Below are 19,536 nucleotides of genomic sequence, written 5' to 3' on the forward strand. Positions count from 1 at the left end.
TTTATATCCCTGAGCATCCTCGGAGTCTACTGAGATGGGACATGGCATGGTGGCGATGCAGGGGAGGGAGAATGGAATTGAAGATAAAGGGGGGAAAGAGAGAGAAGAGGGGACCTTCCCACAGGGTGATGGGGGAGAAGATGAGAGGGGAGCATTTTCCCAAGGAGGGGATGAGTGAGAAGGGGACAGCCAAATTACTTTTACTTTGAAAATGCTTCCAGACTGCATAATTTTTTCCACACATCTTTGGGGGAGGATGATTCCCGGGACCTTGTTGAGAATTTGGGGTCAAAGCTTCCACTGAAATCTAGTTCTTCCCTTTATCTCCATCTTTCCTGCCCACTCTCATTCTGAATGAGTTGCGATGGAACATCTCTGCCTTCAGCTTCCCTACACGTCACATACTAGAGTCCACCAGGGAGTAAGCAGCCAGCCTCCCCCCAAATACCAGAGGAGTTCACGCTTCCAAATTTCCCACTGCAACACTACCCTCTAACTCTACCTCTGAGCCCCAGAATCAGCGATAGCCCAGGCACGTACTGAGTGGAGTCCAGACAATCAAGGGGTGAGAATGCCAAACTCCAGTGCTCTCAGGACTAACCAACATTCTGGGCCCGCAGCAAACTCAAAGCTGAGGCCTGGCTCAGCAACCTGAATCCACGTTACCATGTAGACGCCCCTGTGAACAGCCAGATGGTAAACCCCATCCACACTGTGATGAAAACTGTGCTACTATTGTAGTTAAACATGCTTGTTGTGGCTACTATCAGTCCTGGATTCGGGGCTTCTTTACACTACCACTTCAGCGCTATGGAGCAGACCTGGTTACCATGTGTCTGTTCTCCACCCTGCTTACAATCTAAGACTGCCAGCTGTTCAGGGACACAGTTGGGAGCCATTTGCACTGCCAAGTGGTGCTATATGGCACCCCAGTCTACTGACATGGATCGGGAACTGTAACGAGGATGGGCTCTTTGTCTGAAAGCCATGGCCTCCAAACCACCTGTCCCTTTCTCCTCCACCAAAGTCACTCTCCATGTCCATTGGTCGCCTTCTCCCAGTGCCTTGTGTATGCCTTTTACCAAGCTGGACCCTAGTCCAGGAATGCTCTTCCCAGCCCAGCTCACCAAACCACAATCCTTGCTTCATTCAAGTCCTTATTATACTCTACTCTTTCTGAGAGGCTCACGAGATGTGAGGCTTTTGATTAAAACAAGCAAACGAGACTGCTACGTCCTCCCCTGCACCTGGATTCTCCAGTCTGTCTAGGGGGGTGTCTTTAAGCTGCAAGCAGTTTGGACCAGGGACTGTCTTTTTTTCTGTGCTAAGGCACTTCTCAGCCCAAGGAAGGATGTTATAATGAAACAGCGATAATGCTAACAGCATAGAAGCAGAATAGCTGTTTGCATGGTCCCAACAGCAAAGCAGACAGGTGGACCTTTGTAACTGTATTGTGCTTCTACTGTGAGAAGGGTATAATCTAGGAGGAGATCACAGGGTGCAGGAACTGATCAACTCCTGAATTCATACAGTAAGAGCTATAAGAGCAAAAATCTACCCAGGTGAAGTGGTGGATGGTATAAATGGCCAAGTGGAGGACAGTACAGATGGTCTCTAATGAAACCACATTCCCTGGATAGCAAGATGAGATTCAGAAAAAGTACACTACACTCTATATTTATGAGCCCCATCCCAACTCCCTGTGCATTTGAGTGGCCCCTTTTCTCTTTTCCACTCTCTGTCCTCAAAGTTCCAAGACGCCAGCCTCTCCCAGAGCCCCCTGCACACACACATTTGCATTTTCACCAGCCTTGATTAATGCAAGTGCCTGTTTATAGAGTTACAATCTCCAAATTAGGTTGCCGAAGGCATTCCAGGCCAGCCCTGGAAAAATCTCCCTGGCTGAAAGGAGCCATAACTAAGCCTTAAGCAGACGTCTTTATTCAGCTGTAATTGACGTTTAACAGACATCTGTAACTTCGTCTGGACTTAAAAAAAAACAAAAAACAGTTCTCCCCCTTTCTTTATGTTCCCCCCTTTTATCCAGCAGTAAAAAGTGTAAGAAACCAACACAGAGGCCCCGCTCTGTCACTGTTCAGCAGGGGCCGTGACAATAGTGGGCCTGAAACAAAGAGGCATCCCCACGCTGCACACAGTGGCTGCTTGTATGTCTATTTACCTCCTAGAGTGTTTTATGCTAATCCATTGGCAAGTGGATACCACTTCTGCATACTGATTTGACTCAACTTTGGTCTGAGCTGGGGCCTGTTGTCTGAAGCAAGGACCATGAAGTGCCCCCTTCCTTGGCTCACTAGAAAAGGACATCTATGTTGTTTGCAGCATCGTCATGAAAGGCAAAGTTCCCCATGCACCCCCGTAGAACCGCCATTCTGACTACATTGAGTCTTTTTATTTCAGTCACCTTTGGTCAAGTAATGATGGGGTGAAGTGAACAGACCGGCCCGATGGAACAAGAGCTCCCAGTCTGAGATTCCTCCACTGAGAGGGATTCCCACTGAGGAGCAGACAGCTTCCAATGCAAGGAGAAGTGAAAGGAAATCATTATGCACCACTTGGTTCCAGAGCTCAGTCTATTCATTCACTAAGTTTTGCATGGAAGGTATTCCAGATACTGGACTCATACCATGCTGGATGTTAGCGTGAAGAGTACAGAAGTAGATAGATACAGCAGGCATAGCTACAGACATAGATGAGATCTATATAGAGAGAGTATCAATAGTTATGCAGAGAGAGCGGTAGGTGTAATGATTCTGTTTCTGGTGACATTCGCAGCTATGGGAGAATGGTCTTGATTTGGGGAAATGTTATTAAAAATCACGATGAAATCATTTCCTTGTTTCTTGCTTGGTCATGCTGGATTCTCTTCTTCCTCCCACACAATATTTTATTCAAATAGCTGATGAAAGAATTTCCAATTCAGGTTTCATTGGCTATTCCTTGAAGGAAAGTTTCTCTCCTCTTCTGCAGGGACACAGTACCTCTCCTCTCTTCTGCCTTGGAAATGTTCCCCTTTTTGACCCTGTAGGTGGCCCTCTTCCCAGGAGGATGCTTAACCCTGTCTCAATAGGTCATGATTTTTATTGAATAGCTACCTATCTAAAGATTAGATAAAGCACTATAGCCTCTAAGGACTAGAACATAAAAGCCCAGAACCAAAAAGTGTTTTTCTCTCTCTGTGCTGCAGGAGGCGCTGCTGCCCAAGTGTGACATGAGTCTCACACCAGATCTGTTGGTCAGGGCTCTTAAAGAAGAGCGAGGCAAAAACCATAGCTCCTGATCATCACACATAAACATAAAGCTACCTCCTCGTGTCTACCTATGTCAAGTGTGACCAGCTGTTCTGCATCATTAAGACGAAGCCAACTGAAGCAGCGGTGGGATAAGGAATAGAATCAGGAGGAGCCAGTTTTGGTGCGTGTATCGTGCCAGATGTCGCACATGAAGCTTCTAGAACCATGGTCACCTCTGCGAAGACATAAATATTAGGGTTGGGGAAATTAGCCAGCCGGTGATGGTCAAACCTAAGTGTGCAGTGTCTTTAAGACCATGAAGAAGCCAAGTAGCTGTTGAGCCAGTTGCTTCACAAGATGGAAGGCTGGGAGCTGGAGAAAGTGGGTGGGCGGTGCACTGAGATATCTCTAAAGGATAGAGAGAGAATGAATTAGGGTCCTTTGTGGGTCTAAAACAAACCCATCTTGGCACTAGGACGGGAAGGTCAGAAAACACCTCAGCGATGCTTTCTTCCTGCAGAACAGTGGCTACATTGAGGTTCCCAGGAACCACCCCACGCAGTACTACTGGCCGGCTGGCACCTCAGCCCTTCATGCCTGCTCCCCCAGACATTGGGGAGCCTCCCTGCTGGGCCCTGGCCTGCCACAATTGCTGCCCATCTCCCATACTAACCAACCAGCCAAGCAGCTTGAGCAGATGTTGTAATTGTGGGGAAGCTGCCTACTAAGACAGAGCACCTGCAGTGCAATGGGAAGGCTCTGGTTGCTACAGCTGAGGTTTTAGTTTGGTAACTGGTACACTTAACTGCCTGAAGTAAGCAAGAAGCACAGTCAGGGCCCACACATGGGGGGGGGGGGGGGGGCAAGGTTCACTTTACCAGGCTGCAACCTCATGGGTATGTGTGTGGGAGGGGGCCCCGTGTTACAAGTTTGTACTGGGCCTGAAAAAATTATGCTTGGGCCCTGCACACAGTCCATCATCCGTGAGTTTGGCCCTGCAGTGCCTGCCAGAAGCCCGCACCACTGGGCATATTGATACAGCATGTGGGAGGCTATCCCCATCAATGCTGTCATTTCTGTGCACTGGTAAGCCTAATTTCCCTTCTCCTTCCCTCTTATGTTTGCTGTTGTGTACCCAACTAGAAGAAGATGTGACAGGGTAATGGAAACGCATGCAGGCCCCACAGGAGATCCCTGCAGGTAGCTGTGACCTGCCCTTATAGACCTGTTATGATCTCCTGGAGATTTGACCAAACTCCTAAAAGGAGAAGATCAGAAATAGACAAAAATAAGAGAAGCAGACAGAGAGCAAGTGCGCAGGATGCTGTAGGGTTATAGAAGAACTATCCCCGGGAAAGAGGGGCAGTAAATCTGGGACCTGTTCATTGTTGGTTTGGAAGACAGGCACAAGCAGTGGCTGGAGGGCCTGAGCACCTGAGAGGCTCCTGGCTGTGAAAGACCCATTTTACTGGGAGTGAATGGGAGACGCAGGGAAGAGCAAAGGGAGCTCAGGCCTTGCCTATATGGGAAGGGTTTTTTGGTATAAGTTAAGATATGAATTTAAAGTGATATAGTTATAGTGGTAGAAGCTCCATGGAGAGGCTCTTGTCACAGTAAAAGAGTGGCTTTTTTCACCTTAGCATATGATACTCGGAAAGGGGGCTAAACTAAACCAAAACAAGCTACTCTTATGCTGTAATAAGAATGTCCATGTGGGGGTTATACTGGCATAACTCTACTTATATAATTGTACTGGTATAACTAGTAAAACTTTCCCATGTAGACGTTTTGTTCCTGGCTGGGCACAATGGAGCCTGGGATTATGGACTTAGACAACTAGGAACTTTGGGGACTTTAGCCCTCCCAGAAATGTAGGGTTTGCGCTAAGACATAAAGGACACCCTGGGTTTGGAAGAGACACGTGTTTATCTCACTTTATGAAACCTGAACAAATGTAGGCATGGGATACAATGATGTATTACAATGATGATCCATAGCTATTTGTTTCTTATTTTTAACTCTAAATAACAAAGTTGTCTATGCCCCTGAGCATAGACAAGCGCCCCAGACTGCCAAATCTGTGCCAGTGAAACCCAGTACAAATTCACTCTATGCCCCGGGAGCAGGAGACAAAGCAGCTTCTGTCCTGGGTTCAGTCCGATCTCAGGGCTTCACGGAGTCTTGGGAAAAGAAACTCACCCAGAGCCCAGTGGCGAAATTCTCATTAGTTCGATGGGGCGAAGGGTCAGCCCCTTTATCTCTACAACAAGTGCAACGAATGTAGTGGTTTCAGCTCAGGGCAGGGAATGGGCAAAACCTTGAGGGACCCTGGGCAATAAGTGATGACTGCATGCCAGTGAAAACCTAAAAGAAGCCGGAGACTGATGTTCAAGAGCCCCCCCCTCCTCTCCCCCAATTGTCTCCTCCCTAAGGGTAAGAGGTGGGTAACTAGCACTATGTCTCAGCACATGATATTCACAATGGGGGTTAAATTTATGAGGGCAATAATCCCCTCCCTCCCACCCCACGACAGCTTGCCTGCTGTGGAGAGAGCGCTTTGGGAAAGTGACAGCCCTCTGCTGCGCCTGGGAACTTGACAGCTTCCACACTGCTCTGTGCGCTGGCCCTGACACAAAGGCCCAGCCAGCCATACACACACACACACACACCTGTCTGTCTGTCTGGGAGAAAAGGAAGGAGCTAAGAGTGCTGTGCCTTAGCTTAGGGCGCCTCATGCTGGCAGCTCCAGAAATAGCCTGGAAACCCTTGGTTTTAATTATTTGCCTTTTTCTCTCTTAGGTATGCAGGGAAATGTATCTCCCTCCCTGCTGGGCATGGGCTGACTGCCGTGGGGAGAGGAATGCTTCCATAGCACCACTGGGGCGCATGGAGCTTTACGGACCTTGGGCTCGGACCCTGTACCTGCTTACACCAGGTTTGAGTTTGGCCCAGCCTGCCTTAGCCAGCGACTTCGTTACTGTCCCATAGTTCACATATCAGTGTGATGGGTTGGATGGGAAGCTGCATCGTGGGGGTCGTCGTGAGGCCTTCAGCAAACCTCGCTGTGACCCCAGTTCTTCCCAGTTCCTCCTCAGGAACGGTCCCAAAGCTATGGCTGAGCACAGGGCAGCCCCCGATGTTGATACTTGGGTAAGAGGGGGGAGCAGCACCAGGTGAATATCCTCTGGAGGAAGCCACTGCTGAGAGCAGCGGAGGAGAGAACAGTTCGAGCACAGGGGAAGGCTGGGCGCCCTGCCAGTACAGGGATGGCAGGAAGCTTTCCAGGGGCTCCTCTGGGGGTTTCCAGTGGCCAGGTCTGTCCTTGTTATCAATGCTCCGAGCACCAAAGGGCACGTTCAGGGTAACATCCCACCTGATGAACAGCAAGTAAGGAACATCCATCCATCCCTCTGCTTAACCCTGCTTAACTGCTTAACCTCACAAGAGTCTCTCCCATGCTGCCCCTGGATAGTGCAGAGATGTGGGATGGGTGTAGACTTTGTTTCATTTAGATTGAACGGGTCAGGATTGTGAGAGGGTGGTGGCCCAGGTGCCCTAATGGTCAAACTCCCACTGCCAACGTCTCTCGTGAGGTCAGCCGGGTTCCAGAATACTCAGATACTGTGGCTGCCCAGGGCAGTCTGATATTTCATTACAGCATCCATGCAGAGGAAATGCAAGAGCAATAGAGTTGGCAGGCCATCCCAACTTGGGTATCCCAGGGGGAGATGTCATGGACCATAATGAGACATCATAACGTGACAGGGGGTGGCGTCGGACCATGAAATCTCACAGCTAAAGGTGGACGATGGTGGTTGCAGCAGAACATTCTCAGAGCTGCTGTAACACCTGATGGACAGGAAAGAAATTGGTGAGACCCAGTGTCCAGAGATGCTGAGATGGGAAGCTGAAGGTAGCACTGGTATTTGGTGTCTGAGCGGCTTGATGCCCAAGGAGTGTCAGCAAGATGAAAATCTCCCTGAAAGCGAAGAGTTGTGGTTTATCTCTAGCAGTCCTGGGGCCTCCAGTTTCATTCTTGCAATCCCTCAGTAATAGCACCTGGGACACTCAATTCTCTTTGTGATTAAATGGGGTTTCACTGGTCATGAAAACCAGATCATTTCATAACCCACTGTACCCAGGCTGGGCAGGCATTTCTACATGGGATAGGGATTTCTCAGTGGGGGAGCAGAGAGAGACAGGGCCCCCCAGTTAGATCTTGTTCCCCATCAGAGACATTAGGAATAAATGAATCTTCAGGAGAGACATTTTTAAAACACGCCATTGAAAGGGCTTCCCCCGACGAGCTGGGAGCCATTGGCTGCTGTGTGTACAAATTGGGAAAAGGGATGTGTGTGGGAATGGAGCACAGGGGCCATTCCTGGGGGACAAGCTTTATAAATCAAAGCCAAGCCGTTGAGGCCCAAACTCCACACATCCTGATTCATGGACCTGCTCTGGAAAGGCCTCTGTGGCTGTCTTTTCATGGCCACAAAGTGTCCCACCCTTCCCCCCACCTAGGCTTCTCCCACAAATCCCCCCATTCCCTTCCGTAGCCCATAACTCACCAAAACCCCCGAGGCAACAGGAAACTGCTGGGACTCTCCAGACTGGAATGGCGGGTGAGCTGTTATCTGCCAATCAAATGCCTATGCAAAAAGAAATCCCACAAAACAAGATGTCTGGTGTGAATCTCCTGATCCCGTTAACCCGAGGGCTCTGCCAGACTAGGCCCGGCATTCAATCACGGGCTTCACGCCTCGCCTAGCAACGGGGCACCCAACAGCCTGAGGCCTCGCTGGAGAAAAAAGGCCCATTCTTGTCTGTGAAAGATTCATCGTTTGGGCTGAAAGTGGCCCCTCCCCTCTTTCAAATACTTGTCAACGGGGAGAATAAAGCTTAGATACTGGGCTGATCAGATCATGGCTAATCTGTTATTCGTTGCCACTAAAACTGCCAGAGGACTTTCAAACAACTTTACTGAGAGTGTGTGCGTGTCTGGGAGGAAGCAGGCGGGAGGCAGAGGGACTCTCAGGCCATGGTGCATATCAATGAAGGCTGCTGAAGGCCCAGCCAGACATGCATTTTCCTCTGTCTGTCGTGGGCTGCAGGAGGGGCACTTCCAGGTTGCAGCTCTCTGTAGAGACATACCAAGCAGTTAAATCCATAATGCTGCCGTAGCCTCTGTCCCACCCCAGAAATCATGAAGGATTAACTGCAATCCCCAGCCCTGACTAAAGAGTCAAAGGGGGGAAGAGGATGCAGGCCAGTTTCCAGCCACGTGGGAGAAGCCTGCAGCCTCAGGATGTTAATATCAGGGATTGTGACATCACCCAGGTGAGCCAGCCACAGTGTAAATGCCCCTGGAAGCCTGGTCAAATGGTGGGGCCACTGGCATAAAAACATAGCATGATGGTGCTTCCAGATCTTGCAGCCCAGCAGTGCTTTCATGGAAACTTCCCTGCACGTTTGTGAAGTTTCCCACTTTGAAAGCATTTTAGCTGCCCAGCACCTGGAGCCAAAGCTCACAAAGCAGCTCCAGCCAGTGTACATTTCAGAAAAACACCTTTTATTCGTAACAGGCTGAGCTGTTTGCAAAGGAATAAGAAGATTGACTGACAGTTGGCAGTAAATTCTCAAAGGTTGCAGAGATTTCCCTGATTGGCCCAGTTCTGCTCTCACTTACACCAATTTAAATCAGAAGGGACTTCACTGACATCAGCAGAGCTGCAATGTTGTAAAACTGATGTGAAATCAGACTCTGACTGATTTTTCATTGTAACACTGGGTTCAGGGGATGACACAGAAGAAGCTCATGTGCTAACGAACCTCATATGAGGAATATTAGTGCTAGAGACAGAAAACCTTGGCTGGAATTAAACAATAGAGTTGGCTGGAAAATGTGGCTTGTTTCTATGGAAAATTCTGGCTTTTTGTCAAAAAATTTAAAACCATTCCCACCTCCCAAAAAAACAAAACAAAAAAACCCCCAACTAAATGTTTTCAGTATTTGGCTGAAAATTTTGGGGTCTTGAATTTGAAATTTGAACTTTTCTGTGGAAAGCAGATACTTCTTGCAAAAATCTTTTTTAGTCAACACCCCCAATTTTCCATCAAAACCCAGGTTTTGACTAGCCCTATTGAGCAGAAAGGAGAAGTCCTGGATAATTTCTCATAAAAAAGCTCAGTGTCTGAACCTCAGTCTTCATCCATAGCACCTCTGGTTAAGCCTGTTTTGGGCTCTCTACAGACAACTTTGCCAATACACCTCAATCCTGTCCCATAGCATCTCAACCCTGGTCTGCAGCATAGATAAACTCACAGTCTTACAGTTCTTCCATGCTTGAGATTTGGGGGAGATGGATGATTGGGGCGGGCCAACTTGATGAGAGTCTGGTGAGGATGGAACAAGGGGTTGCCACTTAGCCTGATGCCTGAATTGAATCCTTCCAGGCTCAACAATCTGCTCTTCATCAAGAGTAATTAATGACCTTGTTGAGGATCTCGGCCTCAGCCCTTCCCTGCTCATGTGCCAGCCCAGGGAAGGAGGGGGGAAGAGACGGTGGAGAAGAGGGTAGAGAATTAATTGGATATTGTGGTGAGAATTGGCCTCCTGGTTGCTGTCAATCTTTGAGTGAACAGCCTCTTGTCTCACTCAATGGGAACTTTATATGCTCCTTTTAATCCTCCAGTCTGTATTGTCAGAGCTTCCCCCTCCTCCTGTCTCTTCTACCCAGCCCAGGACTTTTGATGACCCTAGCTGGCAATCTCCTGTCTGATGCAATACAAAGCAGCCCCTGAACTAACACACTGTGATCTATACAGGCAATAAAGGCTCCCCTTTACAAGGGCTCGCAGGCAAAATATATGCAAATGCTCGTCCGTGTGTGGGTGGTTAGGTGTGTCACAAAAGCAGTGACACAGTTCGGTGTGATTCACACTCTCTTCTCTTCGCAGCAGAGGCCCAGGACTGGAGTAGCGGGAAGTGCTGCAAATCCAGGGGGTGGAGGTGTTTGGGCAGAGCTGTGCGTGTGCCCTAAATTAGGGACATCAGGGACTGAGGTGCAGCAGTAGAGTGGTGCATGGGAGACTAGCAGGGAGCGTAGCCACTTAGCACTAAGGATCCTGCGTTGGCAGAGCTGCAGGAGGGTGGGGCACGAGCAGACAGCAGAGGATATTGCCAGTCAGAATGGCACTTATAGGGGGACTCAGAGTGGGGCTGCTGTAGGTCAGGACTGAGCTGCATTGCCCTCTCCCGCTGGCATGTGACTAAAACAAACAGGATCCTGTTCCCTATATTGGTGGATGTGGGGGAGAGGGATGCAATCAAGTACATACATTTTAGACGGACACATGTACACTGGCAAACAGAATTTCCTTGGTTCTTCTGAACAGGTGAAGTGCCAGCTCTCCCCAGCTGCATCTCAGCCCAACCAGCACTTATTGGTGGCTTCCTCAGAGGTGTCACGGCAGAGTGAGACTCCAGAGAAGATGGGGCCTTGAGAGCCAGTTCACAGAGGGCATTCCAAACATAGAGGTAGGTGCAAACATATTTGTGGGAGGAGCTGACAAATGGGAGAGAAGGCTGGCATCGCAGCTGGAGCAGAGGGCAATGTATGGCAGCCCCCATTTGTATCCAGCCCATAGATGGCACACAGATGCCCCGTGAGCATCTGTCCCAGATACAGTTCATGGATGACAATCAAAGACGGCATGAATTCTCCACACTATCCCTTCACAGCAGCTAAATCCAATTCTGCACATTGGCACTTTTCCCTTCATCTGCTTCCCCAGACCATCCAGCCTCCTGCTGTGACCCTCTTCCCTGTTGTTTGATCCTGCCTTCCCACCCTTGCTCCCTGTATTACCAACATTATCAGGAATTGCATCTCTCTCTGGTAATGTTGTCTCTTCTGCAGAATCCCCCTGACCTTCCTCTTGGCTTGTCTCGACCATATAAGCTTGATGCTTCATCACAACTTGCTTTAGCCAAATGTCACGAAGCCAAGAGATGGGCATCTCTAGGGCAAGAGGACTCTCCTCCAATACAACTCCATCTCTTCCCTCTCCCTGCTCAACGCATAGCTTCCATTTGCCTGCATAGTCTGCAATCTTAGTATCATCCTTGACACTGAATTCTGCTCTTTTGGGGTCTGAGACCTGCCTCTGGCTGTCTCTGCAGCCCTGATCCAAGAATAGCATGGCCTCCCTGCAGGAGTCTTCGTGCAGGTCAACATCACTTCCTAGCTAGACTATTGCAACTCCCTTCTCCCAGGCCTCCCCGTCCCACTCCTCCAGATTCCAGCACACTCAGGATACTGCTATTCCCTTCTCACTAATAGCTCAGCATTTCCCTCTTTGTGTTTGCCACCATCTGGCCACCTTTATGGACCTTGTCTTTCAATCTCTCTCCATTTGTCTAGCACTGGCCTCTTGTCCATTCCTTTCCACTCTCTTACCACTATTGGTGCCATTCTTGTTCCTTTGCAACGCCCTGTCTTTGCCTTGCCTTGCTCCCTCTGACAAGTGTGAACAGGATTTCACTCTTTAAAGCACTGTATGAAAGATGCTGTACATAACGTGGTGGCATCTTCCTGCAGCTGAATTCCCCAGTGTCTGTGGTATTCCCTCCAGTGACCATGCAGCCCTGGGGCAGGGAAAAGAACCTCAAAACTCAACCACAGGAAACAAGCATGAAAGTTCAAGCAAACAATATATGGAAGCCAAGCACCCTTTCGGTGACCTGCGCCTGCCCCAGGAGCTGGGCGTTGGAAGGACACTAGCAGCCTGCCTGAGTTTCTTCCCTGCAGGTTCGGGTCCCTGCTCTGGGACTGTGTGTGCTGTAGCTGTTTCTCGGGAGGCCGGCAGCATCTCCTGAAGCCAGGAGACCATGTTCCTTCCCACATTACCACATGAATAGGGCCAGGGGAGGCAAGCCCCCACTGTCCACTCAAGCAAACAATTTGGCTAGCAAATTGACATAATTACAAGGGACAGAGAGAAAAGAAAGGAGCACCCCCTCCCCAGCGCTCCAGAGGGCCCGACCCCTGCCGAGTTACTTAGACCCTTTGTGAGACTCAATGCTAGGTACTGATTAGAAAACGTATGCCCTTTTCAAGGGCTCTAAGTGATTGGCTGCCTTAATCTGATTACAATTTACAGAGCTCCTTCAGAAGGGTCTGAAGAGCTTTTCACACACACATGGACATAGGGGCCGACCCACACACACATACACACACACACACACACACACGGACACACTGAAACCAACACACACACTGAGACCAATACACACACACATGCATGGGCTTACTGAGACCAACACACATACACACAAATGGATACACTGAGACCAACACACAGATACACCGTGGCTGACACACATGCATGCATATGGATACGCCGTGACACTCTCACACACATACATACACACACACACTCATGTACGCACCCATGGACACACAGACCGACCCAGGCACATCACAACTGACACACAAGGACACTCTATGAATGACATGCACACACTTGTGGATCCACAAACTGACACACACGAACATGTGCACAGACACACTGAGACAAACACACATGCATACTGTGACAAACACATGCACACAGAGTCAGACACCCTGCCAGCCAGACACTCCCCTACAGATGCACAGCAGAGTTCCTATTCCAGCCAGGGAAACTAGTGAGCTGAGGACAGGCCTTCCCTGTGGAAGTAGCACTGACGCAGCCTTTTCAGCAGCTGGAGTATGATTTAAACCCAGCTGCCTGCCTATTCTCCACAGAAATAAGTGCTGCTGGTCCCCACCTTGCCCCTTTCCCCCTTCCAGCACCATTTAACATTATCCACCAGGGGAAGCCACCAACTTTACATGAGAATTTCTTTTTTTTTTAAACTCTTCTGCTTCTTGGCCCATTGATCCATCCCAATTAGCTGCTAGGCTGAGTCTTAGAGCCTGCGTGAACGTGGGTTGTTTCATCCAGTCCCCCCCTCTCCCTCCCATGGGAACCTGTCTCAGGATTGCTTTAGTCAATATCTTCATCCTTCCCATCCAATTTGTACCTCATAATCCCCCAGAACCTAGGCCTGAAACCTTCAGTGACTTTTCTCAGAGGCCCTCCTGCCCCCTCTCCAGCAGAGGTCAAACCTGTGCTCTCGACAGCCCCCCGGTGGGAAGCTCCCAGCCCACTAAGAAGGCTGTCACTGAACTTCACACATGCCAGCTTTAGACTGGCATTCTGTGCCAGGGCTCTGCTGAGGGCAGTGGGAAGCAAAAGGGGGCACTCAATCTAGAAAGCCTAGCCCACCATCTCCCAGAGACAGGAATGGGAACTTAGCACTAGGGAGGAATGCAGTCTATTGAAAGAGCAAATGAGTCTGTTGGGGCAGAGGGGCTGAGAAGCGCAGGGCTCTGTCTGCCTGACAGACGCATGCACAGAGGGCAGAGCCGGCTCATAAAGTTCAGCAAAGGTCCCCCGCACAATGTTCTCCCCAAGGGCGACATGAGGTAGTGACCTTCTTAAGGCAATGAGGCTGTTTGAACTTTTGGCCGCTGACTTCCTCTCCCCACACAAGGGCTGCCAGAGAGGGCACGTCCGCACTGCATCTGGGAGCGAGCCGCCCAGCCTCTGGCCCTCTCACAATAGCTGCGCAGACTGTGTGGCTCGGGCTGACCAACTCTGGGATCTGAGCCGTGGGCTTAAGAGACCGAGCTCCAGCCCGAACTGCACCATCGCGAGCTCCGCTAGCCCGAGTCTGGGGCAGGGAACACACAATCCAGCATGATGTAACGCTCCCTACGGCACAGACCTGGGGGATGGTGCCAGGCAGGGTGCAGGGGGACACCAGCACTTCCGTTGCACTGTGATAAGCAGACAGAGATGAGCTGAATAGAAAGGATAGGGACAAAGCTGCACGGCCAGAATAATCTAGAGCCATGACACCGGGCTCCCCCTGGCTCCTAAGGAGTTCTCCCTTTAGCATGTGCAACAGGCACATCAGAAAGACTCACTCAGATATTTTGGGTTGAAAATAAACCTAAACAGGCGGTTCACAAAACCTAAGAGGATCCCCCACAGAGGAAGTTGTGTTCACAGAGGTCTCTGTTTCCTTCCCCGTGAAAACGATTTGCGAGGGGAGGGAGGTGGGACTAAATCTTTTCCCTGCTGGAGCCCAAACACCACAGCACCAAACTAGTGCAGGGAAGCCTGGATGGGCCCCAGTCCTGGCCCTCAGTCACTTTATTCCTGCTCTTGGGGCAGGGGCTTTAAGCACCGTACCAGGCCCTGAAATACCCTGACCTAGCACCCTACTGGGATCACTTACATCTGCCCCACACCAGGCCATCCATGGGAGGCAGGTATTCTCAGGGGGGCATTTCCGCCTCCTTTGAGGCTCCCGGACATTGCCAGAGCTGCATAAAAAGGTGAGCAAAACTGAGAATCAGGCCCCATGAGTCAAAATAGAAAGTGAAACTTGTTAGGCTGGAGCGTAAAGTCCAGCGAACAAAAAGCACCACAGGGAAAAGGCAGTAAGGTCTTTGAGTCCCTGGGGCAGTTAGTTAAGCAGGGAAGGAACTACTTCACAATACTGGAATGGGTTTTTAATCACATTAATACAATTATTAGCACAAAAGAATGAAGCTCCCAAGGTCTCTCCCTGGCTCTCTATGGACCTGGGGGACTAGGATCCCTGGCAATTCAGCCAGCTTGACGCCACAGGCAGGGGCACCTCACCTCCCTTTCTCCAGCTGACCCGGGAGTGGCACTGATTGGTACCAGCCCCGACACAGGGGTTTGAGTCTTCACTGCCATGCCCCTTGTGCCATCACATCCACCAGGGCAAAACCTTGCCACTTGGCTCTGATCCTGTTTCACACTCCCTTTGCACTTGTGTGAGGCCCAGGAAATGGAGTCTCTGACGCAGGGCCTGGGGCGGGGGAGGTGTTCAAGGAGAGCTCCCCTTTAAAACATCCAAGAGCCCAGCCCCTAGGTTTTCCCACTCTACCCAAGCTCATGCCTCTCTCCCTCTGGTACTGGCTTCCTTGCTGCCGTGCTCCAAGCTGCAGCCTTTGGGCCATTACTGCAGAGGACGGCAGTCTTTTTCAGAGCAGGGTCATCTCAGGTCAAACTAACCAAGACAAACCCTAGTTTCTACAAGAGCATCTCCTAAGCGCTGGGTTTCCTCGCCCCACATCGTGCTGGGGGAACATAGCGTTTCGGAGCCTCCTCCTTTGTCACAATGTTTTTCAGTTCCACCAAGCAAACTGTCCAATTAGAGCAGGGCCTCGTCTCTTGCTTCCATCTTTGCCAACACTTAATTAACATGCTGCTGCTGGCAGCTGCTGACAAATTCCAGAAACATTTTGTAAAGGGTTTTTGTCTTTACCCAGCGTGGAAAATGAGGGTGTCACATCCCAAGGCGATGTGAATAGCTACTTTCATCTCCCCCCTCAGGTGTGAGAACTACATAGACAAGAGACCCCATGGCACCTCCCACCACCTTTCTTTCCTTTTCCCTCTCCGTTCCTCATCTGTTACCCCGAGAAATACACTGGCTCCAGAATGGGTTTTCTCCCCTTCTCCAAATTCATCTCTTAATGCCAGTTTTTCCCTCATGTGCTTGATGGATGGGGGAAGGTCGAGTGGCTAGAGCACTAGACTGGGACTCAGGAGACAAGGGGTCTATTCCTGAGTGTGCCACGGCCTGCTGAGTGATCTTGGGCAAATCATTCCCCACTCTGTGCCTCAGTTTCCTCAACTGTAAAGTGGAGATAATGATACTGCCCTCCTTTGTGAAGCACTTTGAGCTCTACTGAGGAAAAGCACTATACAGGAGCTAGGTATTAATATGGGAAAGGCTCTACATTCTGTATATTGGGATCAGGTTCCTCCAACATAACCATCTAGATGGAAGGGAATGATCTGTCCCAGGAGAGGGGTTGGGCCAGGAGGAATGGCCTGAAACCAGCAAAGAGGGGAACGTTCTTAATAGTCCATAACTGGGCAGTGAAACAGCTTCCCCAGGGGAGTGATGGAGGCCTGGTCACTGAAGTCTGGAGAAGACGGGAGTGGGGACCACAGAGGCAGCTGTTCTGCTCAGAGTGGAAGAGTAAAGTGACCCATTTTCACAAAGGATCAATGTGGGGCAAAAATAAGTTTCACCATGCAGCTGGCACATGACACCATTTGGACCCCAAACAGTGGCAGTTTGGAGAAGCAGAGGGGGTACCAACGATCCCCAAGGCAGTCCCAGGCCCAGATCATCAGAACCGTGCAGGTGCAACATCTGCATGTGCGGTTATCATGATTTCACATGCAGCCAGTGCAGCTGTGCACCCAAACGCCCAGCCAGACCTCAAACCAGTCACTCATATGGGCACTGGCTGAAAATGTGAATACAGCAGGGATCGTTGTGCCTACAGTGTATGGGCCTGATTTTCAAGTGCTCAGCATTTGCCATTGGGGCCAGATTTCTAAAAGGGCCCAGCACCCACCATATTGAGCAATTTGGAGAATCTGGCCCTTTATCTTGGTGCCTAAATGGGAGCGGAGCTCTTCAGGAAATCTGACCCCCTGCCGGTGCCTGGCTCTAAGCAGCTGGGCCCTGGTACGTCAGCGCACGATGCTCAACACATGACATGTCTGAAGTCAGTCTGAAACCAGATCATGTGGGCCCGATTCCCTGAGGTGAGGAGCTTCCCAGCTCCCCTGACTTCAGTGGGATTGAGGGGAGGGGGGCTCAGCACCTGGGAAAAGACAGATTGCAATGTATTTCAGGAACATGGTATCGGGCCCACAGGCCAACTGGCTCCCCTCACCCCGTCCTTGGATTTTAGATGCTCTCTCGTGTTCTCACCAGCAGTGTTCCAGCTCCCGGGCTTCACTGTAGTGGCAGGAGGGGGCTGTTGGCCTGCTCAGTCCCCGATTGCCCTGGCTCAGAGAGCAGGCTGGTAGGGTGGCGCTCTGGGCTGTTCGAAGTCTTGTTTTGCAACAAAAACAGAGATCAACCCCCCAAACCTTCCGTTGAGGGTTGAAAGTTTCCCATGAACCAATCACATAGCAAGTGAATCTGTCTCTATCCCAGCATCCTCCCAAAATGGTTCCCTCTCTATTGCTACTGGTGGAAATGGGGCTATGGCCAGAGTTCCACTCGACTCTCACTGCTCATTACCCAGTGGGTGCACAGCGCTGGAAAGAACAACATGGTTGGTGCTTTTTATTCACACATCCCATGAGCAAGAGCTAATCCCAAAGAGGAGGGAGAGAGAAGGGCAGCCGAACTCAGGGTGTCAGGGACCCAGTTGTCAGAGTGAGAAATCAAACATTTGTTTAACTTTTGAGTCAGCGTCACAAAGGAACTGAGAAAGGGGCTAGGCACCCGGACTCCTGAGTTCTAATCCCTTGAGCAAGTCCCTTTATTTCCTTGTTCCCTCTCTGCCAAACGGGGATAAGGATGCTTACCCACCTCAGAGGAGCATTGTGAGGGTTAACTACTAACGATTGCAAGGCGCTGGATACCTGCCAAGTATGATTATCTCCTCTAAGTGTAACAGCCTCCCCCAGCTGCAGGACAGGCTTCTCTTATCTCTGAACTGGATCCCTCATCATTGGCCCTTCATCCTCCACAATCCCCTCAGCATCCAAGGCGTCATGGGGCCCAGTTAACTCAGGGCCCAGGCACAGCACTAGCTGAATTGTCCAGTGTAAAACTCTGGGAATTTGAAGCCTGAGAGAGCCCACCAGACCCCACCCAACAAGCACCTAGCAAAACCACTTTCCTTAGTTGCTAAGCCCTTTCCCGCTGCCCCTGTGGCAGTGCTAAGGGAGACGCGCCAATGTCCGTTTCAAACCTCTGGCCCTGTGCTCTCAGGTAAGCACAGACACTACGGCTTCACTGGTGGTTCTCCAGCGTGCTTAGTGTAAACCAGGCCGATTCCAGGCTATCGCACCAAGGAAGGAAACGTGGGAAAAGAAACAGGGACTTTAGAAGCTTTCAAAGTGTCTGTGTCCAGATGGGGGTTGGCGCTGGGCACCTCCTTTTCCAGAAATACACCATTCGCTTCTCTGGAGACCTAGAGACTGAAAAGGAGTCCGTGCGCCACCTAAAGGAAACCCGGGGGAGAGGCAAGTCAGGGTCTGTCTGTGATCTCCTACCAGCCGGATGATGGAGAGTATCCCTCCCACGGCCACCGTCCACGCTCCCCTGCAAGCTGCGTGGTGCCCTCCCTCCCCAAACTGGCCTAGCACCTGAGCAGTCACCTTTAGGGTAATGTTTCACTAGGCTGGGCATGACCTGAGACACAGGAGCTGTGCCATTTAGCACCCTTCTCCTGGTGAAATCCTGCCCTTACTGCGACCCCGACACCAGGCAGTTAGCACAGTCACACTATGCAGCCATATATACCCACACCCTACCCCCCTCCCCTATCCATGCCCACGCCAAAGAGGTCTTGTGCCCAGCATTTCTGCCATGAGGCAAGCGTGCTGCCATGGATCCTAGCCCCAGGTGGATTAGCCCATGTGTGCGTAGCACTGGGCAGTGCCCTGTGCCTACACGCTACCGCTAGGGCAACTAGCATCCATTAGTCCCTGTCTGTGCAGTGCTTCCAAGTCCTGGTGCTCTCAGGGCGCCCAGGTCCTGGGATCTCCAAGGTCTCCCTTCTCCTGGCCTCCCATGTGTCTCGGCCCTGCCTACCAAGGTGGGTTATGGAGTCACGGGTTTCAGGGTGGGGTCATGCATGTGGTACAGGCCGCTCTCCTCGTCCTCGGGCACCTGCAGAGACAGCAAAATGTCCATCAGGCCCGGTAGCCTTGTCATGGTTTCTCGGCAGAGCCCGCTTTCCTGCCAGTGGGGGGTGCCAGAGCACACAGATGGGGAGGGAAAATACTGTATAAACAGTGATGCCGCCATGTCATAGACAATAGCGCCACCTTGTGACACATTGCCAAGGAGTCCACATAGCTCAGGCCCGAAGCCACAAACCGGAGCCCAACACCTCCCCTGGTCCACTCCCTGACCAAAGCCCATTACCCCAACCCCATGAATCACAAATCACAAATTGCGACCCCTCCCCTTCCTGCAAACACAGGACACCAGTCCTCAAAGCTCTCTGCCCTGGCCAGTGACAAGGACCAGACCCCATAGCCCTCAGTGCTCACCTCCCAGTAGGCATCATCCTCAAAGCAGTTCTCATCAGCAGGGTCCCCCAAGAACGGCAATTTCAAAATAGCACCTTAAAGAAACAAAATGGAGTGAGATGGGAAACGCCTCCGTCAGTGA

The 19,536-nt window shown here is 50.7% G+C and overlaps 1 protein-coding gene across 5 annotated transcripts in view; it reads right to left on the minus strand.

The window, feature by feature from the left end:
* Positions 1–4,865: 4,865 nt before the first annotated feature.
* Positions 4,866–19,536, minus strand: part of RHCG (Rh family C glycoprotein) — a 30,238-nt gene continuing 15,567 nt past the window's right edge. Inside the window, exons 9-13 of one of the 5 annotated variants that reach the window (XM_067555691.1) lie at positions 19,416–19,489; positions 18,952–19,029; positions 9,574–18,358; positions 7,820–7,900; positions 4,866–7,230 (exon numbers count right to left, since the gene is read on the minus strand). In XM_067555691.1, the coding sequence (XP_067411792.1) occupies positions 18,961–19,029; positions 19,416–19,489 (143 nt within the window). In that variant the 3' untranslated portion in view covers positions 4,866–7,230; positions 7,820–7,900; positions 9,574–18,358; positions 18,952–18,960. The other 4 variants (XM_067555689.1, XM_067555690.1, XM_067555688.1 and 1 more) reach the window with 4 other exon arrangements.

This window comes from Emydura macquarii, unplaced genomic scaffold, assembly GCF_026122565.2.
Source record: "Emydura macquarii macquarii isolate MOO-44397 ecotype Brisbane River unplaced genomic scaffold, CSIRO-AGI_Emac_v2 contig_1644, whole genome shotgun sequence".
NCBI lineage: Eukaryota > Metazoa > Chordata > Testudines > Chelidae > Emydura > Emydura macquarii.